This window comes from Indicator indicator, chromosome 3 (assembly GCF_027791375.1).
Source record: "Indicator indicator isolate 239-I01 chromosome 3, UM_Iind_1.1, whole genome shotgun sequence".
In the NCBI taxonomy this organism is placed as follows: Eukaryota; Metazoa; Chordata; class Aves; order Piciformes; family Indicatoridae; genus Indicator; species Indicator indicator.
The window spans coordinates 1,580,438-1,605,530 of record NC_072012.1 but is presented as its reverse complement, the minus strand read 5'-3'; the positions used below and the strand labels follow the sequence as shown (position 1 = coordinate 1,605,530).

General features: G+C 42.5%; 1 protein-coding gene across 3 annotated transcripts in view; it reads right to left on the bottom strand.

Moving 5' to 3' along the window:
- Positions 1-25,093, bottom strand: part of PPP1R12A (protein phosphatase 1 regulatory subunit 12A) — a 144,173-nt gene that overhangs the window by 72,781 nt on the left and 46,299 nt on the right. For all 3 annotated transcript variants that reach the window (XM_054399867.1, XM_054399868.1, XM_054399869.1), the window contains exon 2: positions 21,829-21,959. In XM_054399867.1, coding sequence (XP_054255842.1) covers positions 21,829-21,959 — 131 coding nt within the window. The remainder of the gene's footprint in view (positions 1-21,828; positions 21,960-25,093) is intronic.

The window sequence follows — 25,093 nt, the reverse complement described above, 5'->3', positions numbered from 1 at the left end:
AGTCAACCACTGACAAAAACATCCACATTCATGTTCTTTCCACACGCTTTTTGTTAACATAGAAAAAAAGAGTGGTGTTCAAAAAGCATGATTTTTACCTGTTTTCAGAGAGAGAAAAGTTAACTTTTGTAAGGAAAACACAAGTACCTACCTAATTGAAGTGGTTGTATTTGGTCAACCGGGTCAGTAACTTTCAGGCATGATGAAAAGAGCAGTGCCTAAGAAAGGGTAGGGAATGCACAAAAGGCTACAGGAGCATTTCAGAAAGCTATCATTTAGATGTGGTCCTTTAAAACAGACCCCCAAACTGAAGCTGCTTACAGACCAAAATCAGATCAGCAGAGCCAGGGGGATTAGGAGGGCTGGAGAAGCTGTTATCTGAGTTCCCCTTTGCACGTACTTACAGGGCTTTGGTTTTCCTAGGTCAGCAAAGGAAGGATGGGGGAACCTGCCCTGAGTTCACAGGACTTAAAGGGATGAAAGAAACAAATGAAAGGTAAAAGGCAGTACACTCCTCAACTGGAAAGTGAGAATGATCCTTTCCCAACCTTCCTTCAGCCACTATAACTAGGCCTCCCCTCTGCTATTCTCACCAAAACGTTAGTAGTGAGCCACTAAAGCAGATTAATACTGCAAAAGCAATACTCAGTAGAACACAAATTATTCTAAATCCAGCTCTTGTAAAGATACTTCTGAAGCCTGGTAATCAATTCCACATTGTTCAGTTTTTCACATACTTCAATAACGGATGAAAATAAGTTTAATATTGGCTTATCTTCATTTACAGTAAAAAAACTTACAGTAAACCAGTGACAGGGTTCAGATGATGCACGAAGACACACTAGTGCCTATATGATCATAGCTTTCATTAGGAAATCTTGGACTACCAAGGGAGAGGAGTCATTTCAGATGTGGAGGTAACTTGACTCCACACAGAATGGGAATAGACTTGGTAAACAAGACCTAGAGAATGATGCTCTGAGTTTGTAAGGCATAGCTGAGCAGAAGCCAGCACCAGAAGAATCCTAAAAAAAAAAATAAAAATCAGGATTTGATTTGTTGGTTTGTTTCATTCTTTTTTTTTTTTCCTTAAAGTTATTTTCCAAACAAATTGTACTTCAACCTAAATATTATTTAAATTTAAGGCATGGCTTCATATAAGTGTATTGGACATTTCAGTTATTCTGGTACCACAGACTAAAGTCTTCCCATGAAACAGCTTATTATTGTAGGTAAGTATGTATGGATATATTTTAAGTTATCCATGTTTTGGGGGGAAAAAAACTACAAATAACTGCTTGTATCTTTATTACGTAGCTGTTATCTTCATCTTGAAATTTCATCTTTCTAGAGTAAATCCAATATAAGTTTCTTTTCCTCAGATGATATTTAATTGATGCAACTACATGTATGCAGTGAAAAAGAAACTGGAGACATGTAATAACAAGTCCAGCTCTGGACAAGCTGAGAGCTGGGTGCAGGCAAAGCTCATGAAGTTCAATAAGGACAAGCACAGCATCTGGGGAGGAACACAAATAGGCACCAGGACAGGTTAGAGGCTGCCCTGCTGGAAAACAGTTCCACAGAGAAAGACCTTGGAGTGCTGGTGGGCAGCAAGTTCTGCATGGGACAGCAATGTGCCCTTGTGGCCAAGAGAGCCAATGGCATCCTGGGGTGCAGCAAGGAAAGTGTGGCCAGCAGGGCTAGGGAGGTTCTTCTGCCTCTCTACTCTGCCCTGCTCAGACCACACCTGCAATCCTGTGTCCAGTTTGGGACTCCCCAGGTCAAGAGAGACAGAGACCTGCTGGAGAGAGTCCAAGGGAGAGCCAGGAGGATGCTTAGGGGACTTGAGCATCTCCCCTGTGAAGAGAGCCTGAGAGCCCTGGGGCTGTTTAGTCTGGAGAAGAGAAGGCTGAGAGGGGATCTGATCAATGTCTCTCAAGAGCTGAGGGGTGGGTGTCAAGTGGAGGGGGCCAGGCTCTTTTGGGTGGTGCACAGGAATAAGCCAAGGAACAACAGGTACAAACTTGAACAGAGAAGGTTTCAGCTCAACATGAGGAGAAACTTCTTTCCAGTGAGGGTGACAGAGCCCTGGAGCAGGCTGCCCAGAGAGGTTGTGGAGTCTCCTTCTCTGGACACATTCCAAACCCCCCTGGATGCATCCCTGTGCAGACTCCCCTGGGCGATCCTGCTCTGGCAGGGAGGTTGGACTCAATCTCTGGAGGACCCTTCTGACCTCTAAAGTACTGTGATACTGTGATGCCCTTCGATCCCATGGCCAGAAAAAGCTGTGGTTTTGCAAAGTTAGATGCAGTGGAAAAATAAAAATATATAGGTCTCCCACTTTCACCTACTTGAAAAAAGAATTTTTTGGTATAGCACTTCTGTATTCGCCTTTTGTAATTCACTTGTTGCAAAACAGCCCTGTTCAACAGACAGCTACAGAAAACTGACTCAGAAAATCCAATGACAATTTGCATAATATTCTGGTAGGTGCTCATTCAAAATGTAAATAAGTAAGAAGGGAAGAGTAGCTTGATCCATCTCATGCTTAGTTTTTGAGTTCAATCTTTGAAGTGTTGATCCTGCAGCTAAAAGTAACTCTTTCAAGCAGAGAGTTGCAAATACCACAGAAAGACGAGGAAAGACAGGAAGAGGAAAATAAAACCATCATTCCTGATACTTCTGCTCTGAAGTTTCCATGACAAGCATTACATTGACTGAATGAAAATTTTGCTTTATGACTCCATTGTTTTATGAAAGCAAAAATACTCCTTCTTGTAATTTTTCTTTTAGGAATCACGGCTGTATATTCCTCAACAGCTATAAGAAAATTAACAACCTTGAAAAACAAACATGAAACATTTGTTATCTACAATTACGAGCCTCAGATTCCACATTGCTTTACAGAAAAATATATTTCATACCTTTCACACAGGGTTGGAATCTCAGTATCTCTAAGACAATAAAGAACAACCATCTAAATTACTGTGCAATCATAGAATTGTCAGGGTTGGAAGGGACCTCAAGGATCATCCAGTTCCAACCCCCCTGCCATGACCAGGGACACCTCACACTACAGCAGGTTGCTCACAGCCACATCCAGCCTGGCTGCAAAAACCTCCAGGGATGAGGCTTCCACCACCTCCCTGGGCAACCTGTGCCAGTGTCTCACCACCCTCATGCTGAAGAACTTCTTCCTAACATCCAATCTGAATCTACCCACTTCTAGTTTTGCTCCATTCCCCCCAGTCCTATCACTCCCTCACCCTAAAAGTCCCTCCCCAGCTTTCTTGTAGCCCCCTTCACATCCTGGAAGGACACAAAAACATCTCCTGGGAGCCTTCTCTTCTCCAGACTGAACAGCCCCATTTCTCTCAGTCTGTCTCCACAGCAGAGCAGCTCCAGCCCTCTGCTCATCCTTGTGGCCCTTCTCTGGACACCTTCCAGCACCTCCAGATCCCTCTTGTAACAAAGGCTCCAGAACTGGACACAGAGCTCCAGGTGCAGTCTCAGCAGAGTGGAGCAGACGGGGAGAATCCCCTCCCTGGCCCTGCTGGCCACACTTCTCTTGCTGCAGCCCAGGCTCTGCTTGGTTCTCTGGGCTGCAAGTGCTCACTGCTGGCTCCTGTTGAGCTTCTCATCTACCAGCACCCCCAAGGCCTTTTCTTCAGGGCTGCTCTCCAGCCAGTCCCTGCCCAGCCTGTATCAGTGCTTGGGATTGCCCCAACCTAGCTGCAGGACCTTGCACTTGGTCTTGTTGAACCTCCTGAGGTTGGCTTGTGCCCAGCTCTGCAGCATGTCCAGGTCCCTCTGGATGGATCCCTTCCCTCCAGCCTGTCTGCTGCACCACACAGCTTGGTGTTATCAGCAAACCTGCTGAGGCTGCCTCAACACCACTGCCTCTGTCCCCAACAAAGATGTTGAACAAGCCTGGTCCCAGTACTGATCTCTGAGGGACTCCACTTGTCACTGGCCTCCACTGGGACATGGAGCCATTGACAGCCACTCTTTGGGTGCAGCCATCAAGCCAGTTCTTTACCCATCCATCAAACCAGACTGCACCAGTTTGGAGACCAGGCTGTGGTGCAGGACAGTGTTGAAGGCTTTGCTCAGGTCCAAGTAAATGATATCACTTTCTCAGCCTTCATCTATTAATGTTGTGACCTTGTCACAGAAGGCCACCAGGTTTGTCAGGCAGGATTTTCCCTTGGTGAAGCCATGCTGACTGTACCCAATCACCTCTTCACTATTCTTCTGTCTCAGCAGTGCCTCCAGGAGGCTCTGCTCCATGATCTTACCAGGCACAGAGGTGACATTGGCTGGTCTGCAGTTCCCTGGGTCATCCTTCTTGCCCTTTTTGAAAACTGGAGTTATGTTTCCCCTTTTCCAGCCAGTGGGGACCTCCCCAAGCTGCCAGGACTTTTGGAATATAATAGAGAGTGGTTTAAGCAACCTCATCCCCAGCTCCCTCAGCACCCATGGGTGTATCCCATTGGATCCTATGGACTTGAACACTTCCAGGTTCTTCAGATGGTCGCAAACCTGATCTTCACTCACAATGGGCAGTTCCTTCTTCCAGTCCCTGCCCTTATCTTCCATTATTCTGGGAGTGTGGCTGTAGCCATTGCCAGTGGAGACTGAGGTGAAGAAGTCATCGAGAACCTCAGCCTTCTCCATGTCACTTGTCACCAGCTCACATGTTTCCTTTCTGAGGGGGCCCACAACTTCCCTAGGCTTCTTTTTACCATTAAGACCACACCAAAACCAACCTCAGGAACTGGAAGTTAAAAATTCTACCTAGCAACTTGGCCTACACTCTGAATTAAAAAATGTAACAAAACAAAAACCAAAACAGTAAACCAACAACAAAACAATCCCCACCTGTTTTAAGTGTGTGTAAACCTACTACCAAAATGCATATAGAGAGAAAGTCAATGAAGAGAAGACAACTACCTGTGAAGATAGTTACAGACAAACTTGAGTCTTGTTTGTTAATTTAGAAGTTAAGAATCTGGAACAGGATCCAACTTCATCTTCACTACAGTCTGTCAACCACAGACAGCAAGACTCTTTCAATATTATTTATCTCAGCAACAAAAAAGAGGGGTATGTGTTTATATCCAGACCTTGCCCCAGTTCACAATATCTGGAAACAAGTTTGCAGAGTCATTAGGCATATTATTAACTCGAAGTACTCACTGAACCTAAAGGTCACCAGAAGGGTGGCAAACACAAGGCGGGGCAGAGAAGTGGCTGCTAAACTGATTCACTCCATTACAAATTGCTTACTGAGCTTATTGGAGGCTCATTAGTGAAAACAAGAGGTTCCTGCAGACTCCTGAGAAGACTGGCCAGCAATCTCTAACTCTGAAATGTTAGGAGAGAGACTTCCCTAAAAAACCTCTTGCTGAACAGAGGGTCCCTGTGTTGCATATACACTTAAAATAAACATGTGATGGAGCCTTCGAGGGGAAAATGGCTTAATTGCTAGCAAGGGCAGCAGCACAAGCAGCCTCCCAACAGATTTTAACTGACAATTTCAGCTAAACTCAGCTCTTTTCATTTATTCAAAACTCATACACAGTGGAGTTCAAATTAATTCCATGACTGTCTTAACCGAGTAAGAGGAAGCCAAAACAAGAAAAAAATATCCACAGGATGTGAAAACAAATTAAAAGGTTAAGTATCTTTGGAATATGTATTTTAATTATCTGGACAGGAGAAAACTGAGAGGGGATTTAATCAATGTTTATCAATATCTGAGGGATGTGGGTCAAGAGGGAGGGGACAGGCTCTGCTCACTTGCACCCTGGGATAGGACAAGAGGCAATGGAGAGAAACTGCAGCACAGGAGGTTCCTGTGGAGGAACTTCTTCACTGTGAGGGTCATAGAGCATTGGAACAGGCTCCCCAGAGAGGTTGTGGAGTCTCCTTCTCTGGAAACTTTCAAGCCCCATCTGGATTCATTCCTGTGTGACTGGCACTAGGTTCTATGGACCTGCTCTGGGAGGAAGGTTGGACTTGATCTCCAGAGGTCCCTTTCAACCCCTACCATCCTGTGATCCTTTTAAATTAACCTTCAGAATTATTTCACTGATTTTTAAAAAATATAAACTACCAATAGACTTCTAGAAGTACATCTTTGTCAATCACAGAATGGCTCAGGTTGGAAAAGACCTTTGAGATTATCTACTCCAACCTCCCCACCATGAGCAGGAACGCCTCTCAACTAGACTCAGCTGCTCAAGGCCTCATCCAACCTGGCCTTGAACATCCACAGCCTCCCTGGGCAACCAATCCCAGCGTCTCACCACCCTTGTACTGAAGAACTTCTTCCGAAGATCCAGTCCAGACCTACTCTCCCCCTCAGCTTCAGACCATTCCCCCTTCTCCTATTGCTAAAAGAACATCCATAGTAACTCTAGAAAAACAATTAGACCATCCAGAGACATTCCACAAATGAAAAAATATAAAATTATAACATAAATAAAATTGGAACCAACAGTGTTTAAGTACATCCAAACTGTGACAACTCATCCTTTTCAGACCTTTTATTTGTTTGTGAGTCTGCAAATGTTTCTTTAAATATTTCCTGACTGCAGAAGAATTTCACTTCAAGGTTTAAAATGTGAACACTTAAAGTTGTTAACAACTCAGAAGTAGAAATGCTACCTTGAGCTCCCTAGCCCATCTCAAAAGTGGTTTTGGTTTGGGTCTCATTTTGCTTTGGTGGTTTGTATTGTTATCTTTTTTATTTGAAAACTTTTATTAAAAAAAAATTGCAGCAAAAATAATGCTTAAAAGGCCAAGCATACAAAGGTATATCCGTCTGCACATACAACATATCAACAGATAAAATGACAGCTTTTTTCCAGAATCATTGACAGGTTTGGGTTGGAAGGCACCCCCAAAGTCATCCAGACCAAACCCCCTGCAGTGAGCAGGGACAGCCTCCATTAAAACAGGTTGCTCAGAACCTTCTCAAGTCTGACCTTGAATCTCCAGGGATGGGGCCTCAACTACCTCCCTGGGCAACCTGTTCCCATGTTTCACCACCCTCATGCTAAAGAACTTGTTCCTAACATCTAGTTCTACTCTTTTCTAATATCAAACCATTACCCTTTGTCCTGTCAACTGCAGGCCTTCACCAACAGATCCCCTCCAGACTTCTTGGATGCCCCCTTCAAGTACTGGCAGGCTGCTATGAGGTTTCCCCAGAGCCTTCTCTTCTCCAGGCTTAATATCCCCAGCTCCCTCAGCCTGTCCTTGTAGTAGAGGTGCTGCAGCCCTCTGGTCATCTTCATGGCCCTCCTCTGGACCTGCTCCATCAGGTCCATGTCCTTCCTGTATTGAGGGCTCCAGAGCTGGATGCAGTACTCCAGGTGAGGTCTCAGCAGAGTAAAGTGTCAGGATCGCCTTGATTTTTTTTTAAGGTGCACATCTCAAAATAACCTATTAAAGAAAGGCCCAGCCAATTTCTTTTTCTTTAAAAATATAAGTCTTAAAAGAACACAAAGTCGAAGCAAGCAGAGTCACAGGTGACGGACACTGTGCTAAGCTCTGGGGTGGCACACAGTAGGCATAGTGCCAGTGGGTGGATTTCAAGGCACAGGTAACTGGCAGTTAAAGTCAAGTTCTCTGAGCTGTCTCTCCAGCACTCTCGTGTGTCCTCACACTGTCATGCTTGCTTTCAAGCACGTTATTCCGAGCCCATATATAGTGCATGACAAAAAGGCACAGCTTCACTCTTACTTAAACGTTTGTCATATACCTGGTGAGCGTTTGGTATAGAGCATCAAGATGTGTGCAACACAGGATGGGTGGCTGGGCTGGCACATCTTGCAAGGCATGGAGAAGCCCTGCTTGCCTGGGCAGGGGGCACCCCTCCTGGGCACAGGCCTCTGCACAGTAGGGGATCTCCTTGCCCTCTTTAATGACAACCTACTGATACCTGCCCTTATCCTCCTTTCTCCACAGCTGATGCACTTGCAGTTGTCTCTTCTCCTGAATCTATGATTTACAGAAAAAAAAATCAGGTTCCGTGTTCAATACTGGTAGCAAAACTTTACCTAGGAAAGAATACTTTCTCCTCTATGATTTCAAGACCAATGCAGAATAAATCAAATTACTCAAAAAACAAATAAGTCAATCTAACAGGGATGTCTTAGTCACTATGCAAAACACCAACCCACACTGTCAGTTGCTGCTGTGCCTCAATCTTTTGCCTCTAAACATTTAGAGCTGAATAGAGGCTGACACAAGAAGATAGGCTTCCGTGATGGCATTTAAAATGAAGTCAAATTATGATAAAACTCACAAATGTTTGAGGTTATGTTTCTTTGCAAATTGCAGAAGATTCTCACTCACACATCCTTCTCTCTTGGGAAAAATAAATGCTGCAGCACTTCCTAAATAGCAATGCTCCCCTTATGAGCAATACCACCAGCCAGCAGCTACACAAAACACCCAAGTTAAAAAAGGCCAATTACGTACATTTGGCAAAACTAGGTAATTATTTCTCCTGAATGTTGTGAGCGATGATTTAAAGACAGCTGATATCGGTAAGAGACCCAAAGTGAATTTATGATTTCCTCTTATAGAACACAAGAGTTGAGAATTTCAGACAGCTAGAGATGGTTTAAAAAAAATCCACTTAAAAATAGCTTAGAAAAAATGGCCAAATGGGAAGGGATATTTCCATTTTCACCAGTCTAATTCACAGGTTTTAGCATATGTTTTTCTAAATTATGGACCAGTTTGCAAAGACTTTTTATATCTTCCAATATATGCAAGAGCTCCTCCAGACAGCAGCAAATCCAGCCCAATTCTCCCTTGTGAAACTGTTATGAAAGGCATCCTGACAGACACACATCTCTGCTTCAAAACTGTCAAAACACTCCCTGAACTATCAAAGTAGGATACCATAGATGAGAAAAAAAATCCCCCTACACAAAGAGCACTTTCTTTGAATTCTAAACCCTATACCTACGTGGAAATTGTGTTTCTGCTTATCACCATGAGGGTAGTGAGACAATGCAACAGGTTGCGCAGAGAGGTGGTTGAAGCCTCATCCCTGGAGGTTTTGAAGGCCAGGCTGGATGCGGCTCTGTGCAACCTGATGTAGTGTGAGGTGTCCCTGTCCACAGCAGCAGGGTTGGAACTGGCTGATCCTTGAGGTCCCTTCCAACCCTAACAATTCTATGATTATGAAGCCAACACTCCACAAGTTACCAACACAGCAGTGAGCTCTGCACATTGCTGGCTATCCCTGGCCTCACTGCAGCTTGCATGTCCAAGGAAGGACAGTACCTAGAATTGCATCTGTTTTCCTTCTTGGAATTCAGGAACATAGAACAAAGTGTAGATAACAGTATCTAGTTAATCTTAGTTCTCCTGTGTTCCAAGAAATCTCTGAAAAAAAGCCAGCAATAAGCTCTAGAAATATTTGTATGTAGGCGTCCACCTAAACATTAACAGTGCAAAGATGGAACAGGAAAAATTCCTACTTACAGCAGATGAAAACAACTAAGCCTTCATATTTTACCATATCCATATAGAGAAAAGAGATATGAGAGGCTGTAAAGCAATGTGCAGGTGAAAGTAAACAGCGACTGAGAAGAGGGAAGTAGGAAAGATGAAGAAAGCTATAAAGGGAAACAGGCTATAATCTATTTACAAAAAAAAAAAAAAGGGAAGAGGAAAAAGAACTGGAGCCTGATAACGCCACGATGAATGCTACAAGCAAAACCTTCAGAAGGAAAGAAATAAAAGCAAACAGAAAAGGCATTTCTGAAGTGCTTATCACATGTCAATGCAATTTTTGAACAAGTGTTTCTCTCATGTCCTTTGAGGTCTGCACCCTGTAGTGCAGAAATGAGAGCTGAGTTTGAGAAACGTCTTGTTCCAGCTGCAGGAGAGTACAGGCAGTACCCAACTCCAGCTCACCACACTCTGTGCTCAGGGTGCTTTCCTCTAGAAAATCTTCCAAGCATTTGTGGGAATTTTGAGAAGTGTCACCAAGATGAATACTTAAGATTGAGTTTCACTGGTTGAAAAGAGAAAATTACAACAGCATGGAGGCGGAGAAGAAGGAGGAAGAAGGAAAAATCAGGCTCCTGCCCACCTTGTTCAGCGAATTCTCGATCACAGAATCAACCAGGTTGGAAAAGACCTCAGAGATCAAGTCCAACCTATTACCACCTGACAACTAAACCATGACTCCAAGTACCACAGCCAAGCTTTTTTTGAACACCTCCAGGAACGCTCACTCCACCACCTCCCTGGGCAGCACATTCCAATAGCCAATTACTCTTTCTGGGAAGAACTTTCTCCTCACCTTGAGCCTGAACTTCCCCTGGCGCAGCTGGAGACTGTGTTGTGATGGTTTGAAACTGTCTTTTTAATTTGTCCTTGCAAAGTTCAGAACAGAGAAAGTGAAGGTGTAAATAAATCTCTATTGGGTGTAAGAAAGCAAAATAGTGATTGTTCTAAACACTTCCATTGGATAGATAGAAATGTTTAAGAACTATTACCCAAAACAAAGTGGGCACTCTGCACATTCTGCGTCCAGCAGTGGGGGCAGTTGCTGGGCTGTCTGGCTGCTGTTTCTTCTTCTCTTCTGGCTGAAGATAACACACTGACCTTGGCAGCTAAGTTAACTTTCTGCTCTAACTAACACTGCTTTCTGTCCAAGGGAGGTCTGGGGGGGAAGCTCCTGGGAGGCCCCTTTGGGAAGGGTCCCCTTTGGGGGGAAGCAAAGGGAGCTTGGTTGTGCTTTTCTGTTGATTGTATATATTTGTTAATGTTGTGAATTTTGTATATTTGTACAGATTCATTGCATTTCATCATAGATTGTAGATTCTGCTTTGTAAATACAGCTTTCATTTGCTTCCAGACTGGGCTAGCCTGGTCATTGTCGGTGGGGGGGAATTTCAGCTCACACTGACACCTGTGTCCTCTTTTTCTGCCACTGGTTGCCTGGGAGAAGAGCCCAAGCCCCACCTGGCTACAACCTCCCTTCAGGTAGTTGTAGAGAGCAATAAGGTCTCCTCTGAGGGAGGTGATCACACCATTAGCTCACTGTCCCTCCTGCCTTGTGCCCAGAGTGGCATTGCTGTATTTGGCTACAGTAGCACCATAAATTCTGATTTTTTAAACTGCTGCTTTCTATTTCAGTGGAAGCTACAAGCATGGACCTAACTTAACAATCTTTGTTTTACTTCAATAGCCATGTGTTAACACTTGTACCAGATAAAAAAAAAAAAAAAAAATCAAAGCAAGATCAATTATTTGACTGTGCTTCAATAGATATTAGCATAGATACAATCACTACACCAGAGAACTTATCTTGTTTGTAATTATATTATGCAATCATACAGTGACTAAACCCTCTATACAAAGTCACACTACTATCACTGTGCAAGGTTTAGCATCACCCAGTAGTACTGAACTCAGTCTGACCCCTATCAATCTGCAATTCACAGCAGTTGTTTACCCGTCCAGTCCATTTTGAACTGCCTTGAAAACACATTTCTTAAAAAGAAACTATTACTCTTGATTCAAATTTTGTAAGCAGTAGCTCATATGTAACCCAGATGTTTCAAGAAATACCTTTTCCATACCTTTTTCTGTCAGACCTGATGTTTATAACCCCTACTTTTTTGTGCCTTAGTATCTGAATTGTAGCCAAGTAACTCGCTCTCATCTTAGTATCTGCATTGTAGCCAAGTAACTCGCTCTCATCATTGCACAGCAGTCTTATGTCTCTAGATACCATGCTATATTTACATGGGTCTCAGAAGAACTCAAGCAGATTTTATCCTGCCTCCATCAGGGATAAGGCTAGGAAAATACACACATATTCGGATCATTTGCACGAAATGACGTAGTTTAGGATAGCCAACAAAAGACACAGTTGTTAAGAAAGGGTAAGTAGGTCATAAGTTGCTTTAGTGTCATTAGAAAATCTGCTGTATGTGGCAGAATAGGGTCAAATTCATAATAGAGAAACACTCAAGTAAAGGCTGAAAGAAAATAAAAGCTGAGAGGCACAGAAGTGGCAACCTGCACCACACACGTTTTCTCCTAGAAAATAACTCAAAGCCAACTCCACAGTGAATTAAACTATTTTTAAGTCATCTAACTGAATAAATGGTACATCCAATATTTAATGGCACTAACAATTCCATTGATTTCACAGTCTAAAAATCTGCCTCTCTCTAAAACAGCAATCTTGAATTAGTGGATGAGGCCCTGACAAGTGGCAGTGTGTCATACACACCAAGCACTTGTTCTATTCAAAATCTGGCTGCTCCTGTACCTAGAGCTGCTCTCCCATGTTCCAGTCATACCTAGAAAATAGGAGCTGGTCAGTGGCAACAGGCATTTATGCCATCATCTGAGGACAACCTGACGTGTCCTCTTTCTTGGAAGCCTACTCAAGCTCCCAGGCTTCCTTCCACATGAATCACTTTTCCATATCACAGTATCACAGAACACTAGAGGTTGGAAGGGACCTCCAGAGATCATCAAGGCCAAGGCCCCTGCCAAAGCAGCATCACCCAGGGGAGTCTGCACAGGAATGCATGTCCAGAGAAGGAGAGTCCACAACCCCTCTAGGCAGCCTGCTCCAGGGCTCTGGCACCCTCACTCTAAAGAAGTTTGTCCTCATCTTGAGCTGAAATCTTCTCTGTTCAAGTTTGTCTCCATTGTTCCTTGGCTTATTCCTGTGCACCACCCAAAAGAGCCTGGCCCCCTCCCCTTGACACCCACCCCTCAGCTCTTGAGAGACATTGATCAGATCTCCTCTCAGCCTTCTCTTCTCCAGACTGAACAGCCCCAGGGCTCTCAGTCTCTCTTCACAGGGGAGATGCTCAAGTCCCTTAAGCATCTCTCAGGCTCACCCCTAAACCATAGCCCAAAGCACCACATCCAAACCACCTTGAAACACAGCCAGGCTTGGGGAATCCACCACCTCCCTGGGCAGCACATTCCAATCCCTGACCACTCTTGCCCTGAAAAAATGTTTCCTACTGTCCAGTCTAAACCTACCCAGTGGCAGCTTGAGGCCATTCCCTCTTCTTCTATCACTAATTCCCTGTGAGAAGAGACCAGCAGCAGCCTCTCCACAAGGTCCTTTCAGGCAGTTGTAGACAGCAATGAGGTCTCTCCTCAGCCTCTGTTCCACACTAACCATCCCCAGCTCCTTCAGTTGCTCTTCATCAGATTTCTTCTCCAGGCCCTTCCCAGCTTCCTTGCTCTCCTCTGCCCTGGCTCCAGCACCTCCACACCCCTCTTGGATTGAGGTGCCCCAAACTGGACACAACACTGGAGGTGTGGCCTCCCCAGAGCTGAGTCCCAGGGGACAATCCCCTCCCTGCTCCTGCTGGACACAGCATTGCTGATCCCAGCCAGGAAGCCTTTGGCTTTCTTGGCCACCTGGGCACACTGCTGGCTCCTCTTCAGCTGCTTGTCCCTCAGCACCCCCAGGTCCCTTTCTGCCAGCAGCTTTCCAGCCACACTGCCCCAAGCCTGTAGCATTGCTTGGGGTTGTTGTGCCCCAAGTGCAGGACCTGACACTTGGCCTTGTTGAAGCTCCTCCTGTTAACGTTGGCCATGGATCCAATCTATCCAAGTCCCTCTGCAGAGCCTCCCTACACTGGTGCAGATTAACACTGACATTCAACTTGGTGTCATCTGTGAACTTCCTGCTGACACACTCTGTGTCTTCATCAAGGTCATCATAAAGATGTTAAACAGAAGTGGTCTCAACACTGAGCCCTGAGTAAGTATCTCTGAACTTAAACATCTAGTAGATTTCCATTTGGAAGATCTGAAACACAATATATTTACTAACAAAATACTTAAGGTTGCAAGTGGAGAGGCACAGAGTAACCCAGTGTGAAGAAGGCAGCTAGAGAGTACAGAGTGTCTTTGTGCATCCTGGAGTGACCACCTCTCCTAGACTCCCCCAGCTCAATGAAAAGGTACCAAAGCAGTCAGGTCCTGGAATTTCCTCTAACCCATCAACCCTATCTCACTGTGTACTTCTGCCATCTGATTTTTATTCCAAGCATCACATCACAGCTACACAGAAGAAAAGGATTAAACTCTACCATATAACGACATTATTTTGGAATTTCACTGTCAACTTCCTCAGTGTCTCATTAGTCTTAAGACGTGCAACAAAACTATGTTAAGAACAGTATGCTGTCACAGGGCATCTTGAAAAGAAAATGCCAACTGAGAGTAGCTCACTGAACTCCTCGAGTTTCTCCACTGTTTTTTCTAAAGGAATTTTGCTTTACCCTTTCAGATAAGTAATAGAAATTTGGAGAAGGAGAAACTTTCATGTTACTAACAAAGAATGAGCACTGCCCTCTGATTGGAGAGGGGAAGAAACTACCATAATGGCATATTTTCACTTCCATTAATGTTTTGCCCCAATCTTTTCTTCCAGGAAGGAAAAAGAAAGGATATAATTTAATCAACAATCTTGCAATGCCTGCAGTGACCACTTCACACCTCTCAAAACAAACACTGCATCTTTACTAGTGCTAACTTAAAAGAAGAGCTATTCTTTGACTGGAAATAAATCTCTTTTCCCTGCTTTCATTTTGCTGTGTGGTTTATTTTACAATATATCCTTCTGAAATCCACATTTTCTGTGTAGTTTGTATTAAGTTTAACCGTTGGTGCTTTCAAATACTCCTCCAGTTAATATTGCCTTGTGTACAGTAACTTCCTGAACCCTGACAAAAGCATTCATTTACCTCATAGCATTTCCCATCAGACCAAACCCTAAACCAAGTTTGCATCAGACCAACAAGTTCATCTGGTCATTCACAAATCCAAACTGCTGATTACCCTCCAATGGTCCATTTCTGAATGTAACACTAATAACATCACTTCATACTCAGTTAAAAGACAAGTTCTCTGATAAAGGAAAGATGAAGGAGATGGGAGCCACCCCCCCTAATGTTTTTAGCAGTCTGCTTTGCCTGACTAATGTCTTAGATTACAATCATAGAATCACTCAGGGTTGGAAGGGACCACAAGGATCAGCCAGTTCCAACCCCCCTGCCATGGACAGGGACACCTCACACTACAGCAGGCTGCCCACAGCCTCATCCAGCCTGGCCTTAAACACCTCCAGGGATGGGGCCTCAACCACCTCCCTGGACAACCCATTCCAGGCTCTCACCACTCTCATGGGGAAGAACTTCTTCCTCATGTGCAGCCTGAATCTCCTCACTTCCAGCTTTATTCCATTCCCCCCAGTCCTGTCACTTCCTGATAGCCTAAAAAGTCCCTCCCAAGCTTTCTTGTAGCCCCCTTCAGATTCTGAAAGGCCAGATAAGGGGTTGCAGCAAAAGATTTCAGATGAAAAACACTAAGTGATGGCTACAGATGATCAAGATATTAAAACTGAGAGAGAAATGGATTAGAAATGGCTACTTTGAAATGTATTTTGTGGCACCACCACCCTCAGATATCATGGAAGAACATTCAACAGCACCAGCTGGTTCAGACTCATGAAGTGGGAGATGGAGAAGACTCCATTTCAGCACTAGCAGCTCTCTACAGCCAGGCTTCTGAAAAAGCATTCCAGACCTTTTTTCTTTTTTTTTCATACCCACATATTTATGCCAACTGCTGCCTGCAAGTCAGATCAGCTCACTGATCCAAAAGAGAGTAAACCCTCCGAAGCTCCTGAAGGCCAGTGTTCACTAATAGTTCCCACATTGTTGTGTGATCATTAGAAACGCAAAAGAAAGGGTAAAAGCCTGCAGAGGATGGGGGGAAAAAATATCAAGGAGAGGAGGGAACAAGTGCCTGTTTCTGGAGTAGTCCCAAGTTAGCTCACATTAAGCATATTGTGAAATGGCACTGAATTCCCTTTACTAGCTGTTGCCAAATGAGCACTGGTCCCATCCCTGTACCACAGGCAGTAATCATTATCATCCAGTACCTGCAGCAGCCTCCACAAGGTAATTAGATCTACGAGTAAACCACCCATCCCTGAGCATCTATGTATGCAACTACAGGTTTGCAGGTCTGCCTCTCCTCCAGGTACCACACTATAATCACTCATTTAATCATAATGGACTGTTCCTTAAATAGAGAGATCCTGGGACAACGGCTTGCTGAGGGTTCAGCAAACAAGTTTGACTGCATTCACTTTCAGGTGTCTGGAGCCTGGAAAAGCAGCTGGGCATCAGCAGCAAGGCAGTGGTTACACACAAGCCTTTTAAAGTCACATTTAAACATCAGGGGAAGAAGGGGATACAATATAGGAAACTTTGGACAGGAAGGGAAGCATGTGTGCTAGGTTTTAGAGCAGCAGATTTGGTCAGGATTCTATTCCCATCCGACGTGATCCAAGGCAGGTGGCTCTGAGCTTAAAAAAATATTTTCTTTCTAACTACAATCATAAACTTCAGCCTTTGAAACCTGTAAAATAAAGAAGGTATATTTTGAAATCATGCTAAGGCTTAGGGTATATGTAACCACATCTATCAACCAAGCCTCCCCACCATAAAACAACCATTCTTAGGCATCCATTTACCAACTCACCTGTCTCCAAAAGCGAGTACATCTTCAAGAAGAATAAAGCTGGTGCATACTACTTTTCTTGTAATACCTTTGTAGTCTCCAACTACTTGAATGGCTTTTCTGAACCAGATCCCATTTGTATCCTGCATTTGTGGTTTTTTATTCATGTGGATTACTCATCCCTTGAACCCAAGAAAATTTAGTATCTACAGCAACATTTGGCAAACCGTTCGTAGGATCACAGGATGTTAGGGGTTGGAAGCGACCTCTGGAGATCAAGTCCAACTCCCCTGCCAGAGCAAGACCATAGAATCTAGTGCCAGTCACACAAAAGTGCATCCAGACTGGGAAGTGCATTCCCAGGGCTGGGAAGTCTGCAGAGAAGGAGACTCCACAACCTCTCTGGGCAGCCTGTTCCAATGCTCTGGGACCCTCCCAGTGAAGAAATTCCTCCTCATGTTGAGGTGGCAGCTCCTGTGCTGGAGTTTCTATCCATTGCCCCTTGTCCTATTCCAGGGTGCAAGTGAGCAGTACCTACTGCATGAAGGGTTGGGGTATTTTCTCCACAACAGCCTCACTATCACCAACCTCCAAATGGTTTTTGGAAAAGACTTTTCTTACACGTGCTGGATGATGCACCTTCTTTCATGCAGGAGAAGCTGCAAAAGCATTCAGATTTAAGTAGTAAACCTATACTGTAGCCTCAAAGTGCTTACAAAACAGGCTTCAAAATCCATCAGCTAAGCAGAGTACAAAACCCACAAGAAAATGCATTTTTAAAACAAACTTTAGTTCTTGAACAGAAATCTCTATCCTTCTGAATTTATTTAACATTAATCTAGTACCATATAGAGAGAAATAAAAAAAAAACAGTAAGCATTTAAAAATTCAGTTTGTTAAATGCCACTTTGCACTGCTTTTCATCCTGTATTACATTTTCTGCATGCTAAAAAACGAATGTTTATTCTCTGATACCATTAGCAGTCAGCATGGGACCAGTGCCACAACATGACTGAAATGGTGGCTGTCTGAGGTGTCCAGAGAAGCTCCCTAACACCTACATCTCCTGTACTTCTGCCAAATCTCCAGCACATGGGTGCACTCACTCAGGAGTACCTGAGTAGCAGCAGGTACTACTTAAAAATGTCTGTGTGTGCACTACAGAGTGAGAAAATCAGGTGTTCAGTGAAAGCACAAGATGGAAAGCTTCCTGAATTAATCCAATAAGCAGGCACCACTGTATCAACCTAGAGTCAAGACCTGGTCATTCCCACTTACTGTTCATAATAAGAGATTGGACAGAATATACAGAGGGCAAACCTGAAGTGTGATATTGTTGGTGCACTGATTCAACTATAAAAGCAGTCAGAACAGAAACCTCTCTCACTCTGCAAGTGCACTAACCACCCCCAATAAAATCTAACAAAAGTCAGATGAGCACCAAGAGAATAAAAACTACAACAAAGATAGTACTTTGTAGCTGTTTGTAATGATTGAACTGTTTTTGGTTTTTTCCCCCCCTTCATTTTCCAAGCAGAACCAAGGTATCCTATGGCATCGACAGATCTGCAAGCTCTAACACACTCCAACCCCGTTACACGCCAGGGACTCTAATCCCAGTGATGAATCATGCAAGAGTTATCATGCAACCTTAACACAACTTCTGCTTTCTCTCCTCCTCTTTTAAGCCTTGAAGGTAAGGCACAGAATCACAGAAGGCACTGGGTTGGAAGGGACCTCTAAAGGTCATGTAGTTCACCCCCCTTGCAGTAAGCACATACATGAAGAATACTAAGGTTGAAAGGTGAACATAGTCAACATGTAAAGGACACACTCAGTGCTAGAAGGTCCCTGCATTATATTCTAAACATGGAAATGTATTTTGTAACCAAAAAAAAAAAATCTCCATCTCCTAGCTCTGTTGCTTTCTTATATATAATTTTAGGTTCTGAGACATCAAAAACTGAAGTAATGAAAAGTATGCTATTATGCCACCTTTTCCTTATGAATTATAAAAAAGCAAGTATTGCAAACAAAACCAGTATATTAACTCAACTTGCACATCTGGGGGACTTTACAGACTGTGCTATTTCAAGAGAAATAAACTCTAGCTATCTACATCTGATGAAGAAGCTTTAAAAGGGCAGCAGAGGAGGCAGAAACAGATTGCTGAGTCTCCAAGCTTGAGATGTTCTACAAAGCTATGCAACAGGCAGTTTCCGAGGACGAGAAAGGGAAGCGCAGGCTGCACTCTCCCCACTCCTTCATCAATAAAGTTAGAAAACACAAGAATCCCTTCCCTGACTCTTGTCTCTCTCAAACCGTTGTGGTAGTTTTGGGCTGTACCCTGAAAATTTTCCACAGATCTTGAACAGGAAGTAGTAGAATGTAAATAAGTCACCATTGGATGTAAAAAGGAAAGTAAGGATAAATTCTAAATAATCCTATTGGACAGGTAACAAACATAAAAATTAGATCTGTAAACTAACTTGGTCTCTTTTTGGCTTCCTTTGCTCTGGCAGATACCAGCTCTGGCTTCTGCTGCCTTTGCTGACCTTGGCTGCATTCTTTGTTGTGGCTGAGTATTAAAAAACAACTCTCTCTTTTGTCCCCTGTGTACAGGGGCATAGGGAAGGGAGCAGGGAAAGGGAAGGTATTACTGGCCCCCTGGTTTGTCCAGGGGGGTTCCTATGTTGTTTATAAACTGTAAATATAAGTAAATATTGTGTATTTTGTACATGTTCATTGCATTTCATTTCTAGATGGTAGTTTTGCTTGTAAATACAGCTTCATTTGCTTTCACAGAGCTAGTCTGGCAATTTTATGTTGGGGGGAATTTTCAACCCTCCACATTACAATTAATGACCACAACCTTGCAAGAAAATAGGAAATTAATGGATGTTCTGTGCAAAATTGCTAGTCCATACCACATAGGATAGAAAGATGACAAGCTATTAGCTGTCATCTTTTCAGAACTGTATGTGTTTCGTAATTCACCCAAATTAAAAGCTCCCATCCACGAACTGGAAAATTTAGTGTTAAAAATGAAACCTATCAGATTCAGCCAGAGAAACACTCAAAGGCATTCTCATGCTTCTCAAGTGAGATGCATCCCCACTAAAGCAGATGCTGGATGCAGTCTGGATTATGTGCCAAACAGAAGTCAGACTTCCAAGATCTGGTAATTTATTACATCATTTTCTCATCCTCCTCCAGTTTTGCCTCAACTGCAAATTTTGCAATCAGTTTTGTAAATTATTTGAAGTTGAGCTCATGAAGAAGCAGTTTGAAGAAATCTAAACACTGTGGGCCTCACCAGACATAAATATTGCTCCATTCAAGTCAGATTATCCTTCTCAACAATATGTGGAAATTTTTTCCAACAGCTTTTTTTTCCAAACACCTTAAAAACACTGCTCTTCCAAGAGCATAATGTCCCACATCCACAGAATTATAGTCCAATAAGCTACTTTCTTTAAAAGCTATCTGTAGAAAATGTGCAGACAGGTCTTGTCCCAGTCTGAGAGAAAAAAAGAAAAACAACAAACAGGTGGCAAGTCTTAAGTGATATTCTACATATCAGATACTCAGGTCAATAGTGAAAAACCGGCTTGTGGGCAAGGGACATCATCTTCCTTCTCTGAACATTTGCCTACATTAGGCTGCAAAACCAAACCAAGAACATCTTTGCAATTTTTTCCTACTGTGGAAACAAAAAGGGCATGTATTTTACATCCACTAAGCTGAAGAAAGGCTTCTATTACCTCAGATTGTAGGGAAATGCTTCTCATAGTATAGCTAACAGGTAAACACTTCCAGTGTCCATGAAAGAGAGATTACAGCATCAAACATCTGCACAGTGTAGAAAGGCAGCTTACAGGAGTTAGCAGTCATACAGTGCCCCACATTATAAAACGTATAAAAATTTTTATCAACACCCAAGAAAATCTTTTTTCCAGTGAACGTAATATACAAGGCTCCAAAATTTCTCCTTTCCCTTAAGATTCAAGGAATTAAAACTCCAAAACTCATCAGTGCATGATCTTCTAAACTTAGACTTTCCATATTTCATCACTGTAATTAGTGCAGTAACGTCATTATATGATAAAATCCTACTGTATGTTTTACCCAACTACTTCACGTTTTACACTAATTCACAGTGAGTTTAGCAGAATTAACTGAAGTTTGTGTTTACCCAAAGAGTCTTATCACCTTCTTTACTGCAGAGCAGCATGCTCAACAACATATGCTACAGATTTTCTCAAAGCAATCATTATTTCAGATTAAAATAGACAACCTCTGGAAAAAAAAAATTGATTTGAACATATCTTCAGTGGGCCTCAACAGGGTGAAGAATGACAACAAAACCACTACTGGAATTTAGAGCTGAGTAAGCTTTAATTAATACCATAGCAGGCATCTAACTAAGATTTTGCTCCAAAATAATTAGTGAGAGTCACCACTTTATACCACACCTGCAAAACAGAAGTTTCAAGACTGAAAAAAAAAATTGCAAAATTAACCTCCTACACATAAACTTATCCCATTATAATGTTTCAGTCTACTAATAAAATGTAAATTTCTTCTCCCTGTGAAACATTCCCCGTAACAAAATTTGTATCACAGACTCTCAGGATGTTAGGGGTTGGAAGGGACCTCTGGAGATCATCCAGTCCAACCCCCCTGCCACAGCAGGACCGCAGAATCTAGTGCAGGTCACACAGGAATGCATCCAGATGGGGCTGGAAAGTCTCCAGAGAAGGAGACTCCACAACCTCTCTGGGCAGCCTGTTCCAGTGCTCTGTCACCCTCCCAGGGAAGAAGTTCCTCCTCATGTTGAGGTGGAACCTCCTGTGCTGGAGTTTCCATCCATTGCTCCTTGTCCTAGCACAGGGTGCAAGTGAGCAGAGCCTGTCCCCTCCCTCTTGACCCCCAGACCTCAGATATTTATAAACATTTATTAGATCCTCCTACAGAAGAAAATAATTTAAAAAAAATCATTTGACAGTAATGAACAGTCTTAAATATTTACATCTTTCAGCTACCTAAGCTACAACATAAGAAAACTAGGAAGAGAAAATGCAAAGCATCAACAGTTCTGCACACAGCAGGCTTCACACCCAATACACAACATATAAAAGCATCCTCTCACTACGTGCTCAGAGGCAACTAAAAAAGACAATTTCAGGAATGTCATCTGCTTCTAAAGCCCCTCTACCAATGTATTAGCAAAATACATGTATTTCAAAAATAGAGGAAAAAAAGTCTTACTCTGCTATATCAAGATATCCACAGGAAGCAGCTGCATGTAGAGGTATCCAGCCTTCATTATCTGGTTGATTAATATTTGCTCCATTTTCCACCAGAAATTTCACCATATCTACGTTATCATCTATACAAGCCTATAAAGAAAGAGAGATTTAAGAAGTAAGTTCATATCAAAGCTGTTCTACAATGCTGTGTATCTTTAGGCAAAACCTTTGGCAAATGAATTTTCAGGTCTGGTTAGGGCACAGGTTCTGTTGGGAGTTTGACTGCAAGACAGGGAGAATTTGAGAGAAAAGTAGCAGCTGTTACAGATTTGTAAAAAGTCCTTAAATAAACAGAGTTTAGCAAAGCCAACAAATATAATTTCCTCAGGTAAATTTGTTCTGATTTTCTGAGAAGCCATTTACAACCCCCACTGCAACCCTGTTCTCCGGTACAAAGTGGTTCCCTTTATAAAGCCCCCAGGCCCTCAGCTCCATCCCAGGCCTGGCTTAGTCACTCGAGTGGATATTACAATTAAATAAACAGCCACACCACGAAGGGAGAGCAGTTTGGAAAACAATACTATAATGTGATTTCAATTAGCATGCAGTTGAGACTAAGGAATACAGGAAGGGGATGCTACATTGCATTTGAACATCCCCCTGCTGCTTTCTACCACAGTGTATTCTCTATCACCAGACACCTTTTAAGAGTCTACAAATCACTGCTGCTTACAAACTTACTTATCAGTTTGGCACATTGCAGAAGTATTACAATTTGTGCATAGCTCTTAATCAGCAGCCAAACAGCGTTGCCCAAATGTAGCACTACCGTGGATCTCCAGATCTCCATCTTGTCTGGCTCCTGTTTTGCTTTTCTTCCCTGTGTTTGACTATTTCTCTCACAGGGTGCTCAGTGAGTTTTCTTGCCAACTTCCATACTGCTGCCCTTAAAAGGACAGAGCAACAGAGAGAAAAGTCCCTCTGCCTTTCAGGACAGCGAGGGCTCAAAACAGCTAGATCCCACAAGACTGGTATTCATTTTTTTAGCTTAATAAACCAACAATGCTACATAAACAGAAGGCTGAAACACAAACTTTTACTGCTTGGGTCAATCCTTCTAGAGCATTATGCCTGCGACTAAGGTATTTATTTTCCTTTTCAGAAAACTGTTACAGCAATAAAGACTGAAAATTACATACTGCTTTATTATGGCAAAAGAAAAGAAGAAAAAAAAAAAGTCTCTCAGATTTCCTTATTTAAGCAATCGTGCCTTCCAAAATGAATTCCAAAACTTTCCTCTATTCTGTAGTGCTGAGGCAACAGTCACACTGTGAGGGAGCTGTGTTGCAGCTCCCTTTATAACCAGCCAAACAAAAATAGCAACAAATTATCGCTCTCTGACCCCATCTGCTTTACTGAGGTACAAACTTCAGGCTCTGTTTAGAATGCAACAGAGAACTGTTTTAACGTAACAACGAGTCTCATCTGGACTTGTTCAGCTACAAGCTTGCAGCTGGGCTGCCATGAGACTGCAGCACACTGTTTGCATTGTTTGTTTTGCAGTTGAAAAGCACATTCTTGAGTGAAAACATTTATAAGCCTTCCTACCTTACCAGGTTTTCTTGAAAACTATCTTCCTAAAAGATTTTTTAAGAATTATCCATTTAATCATACCCACCCCGAGAATCAGCAATTCTTTGAATAAAATAATTGATGACCATCCTCTAACAACAAAGACTACAATTTCCTCAAGCATATTGTCTTCAATTTGTTCTACTTATCATCAGTGTGCAATGGCTTATATGCTGAGAACAGCTTCTGGAAGAAAAGAATGGCCTCTTTCTGCAAGGCATTTTGTTACTTAAAAGAAAAGGAATAATGCAAAAGCATCATGACTCGTTTCAGAAAGAAAACAAACTCAAGAAACACAGATCACAGGATGTTAGGGGTTGGAAGGAACCTCTGGAGATGATCGAGTCCAAACCCCCCTGCCAGAGCAGGACCATAGAATCTAGTGGAGGTCACGCAGGAATGCATCCAGGTGGGTCTTGAGAGTCTCCAGAGGAGACTCCACAACCTCTCTGGGGAGCCTGTTCCAGTGCTCTGCGATACATTTAACAGTAACATTAACTCAGTCATGCTTTACACATGCCATATATTCAGATTTTCAGGATACTCAAGTTGCCTGACAATCGCTATCCGATGTATATCATAATACACACCAGTTTATTATAAGGAAAATCAGTTTATTATCAGTAAAACCTGGAATTGCTAAGCATTTCTAAATACACATCTTTTAATAGTTCATTTCAATGTGGGGCACACTTGAGTATCTTAAAATCCTCTATAAATTCATCATCTGTGAAATAAAGATAGATATCTTAAAGTTGATTAGCACTATTAAAATAAGAAGCCCAGGGCATCTTTTAATATTTCATTTCAGTAAATGACATGCATGAGTCTCTTAAAATCCTCTGTAAATCCACAATCTGTGAAATAAAGATATCTTAAAGTTGATTAGCACTATTAAAAGACCATCTGGTTGGGACAACTTCATACAGAACAATCCTTGCCTATTTTTTGAGTATACATAAGAAAAAACTGGCAAGACATATGAAAAATACTGTTGCTAAGTGAATCAAAAGCTTACATATGCAGCACATTAAAAGACATATGACTAAGTGGCTAAAAATATTTGACCAAATTTGGGCAGTTTATTGTGCCATACATGGCAAGAAGCAGGAGAGCTCAAATACACTTTTGAAGTATTATCAGAGATTGCATATTGACGACAAACAAAGATAAACAATCTGTGGGATTATTTTTACATGTATTAGGAGGATAGAAGAATTAAGATAAAAAGAGAATTGACTTGCATATGCACACAGTCGAGTTCTGGCGTTACTGGAGATCACATTTGTGAGGTTTAAAAAAATGTTCCTCAAGTGATTCTGAGCAACAGCTCTAACAATTGTCTTATGGAACAACAAAAGCCACAGAATCTGATAAAATGGAAGACAGTTGTGTAATTTAAAAGACATGGCCTTTAAGCTTCTTTAAACAACAATTCTTTACAAAATAAGCCTTGCATCCAAAATATTTTACTGCAAATTCACTGTGGCTTCCAAGGTTACTACCTGTCTTAAGGTGAAGAAAAGCAAATACAATCAATATTATTGCTGAAGAACATGTATAAAAGACATCCTGTTTCTCCTTGTCCCCTTTTCCCCCTCAGAGCCCTGCAGGAAGGTGTTTGACAGCCTCTATCACTCTCAATGTCCTTC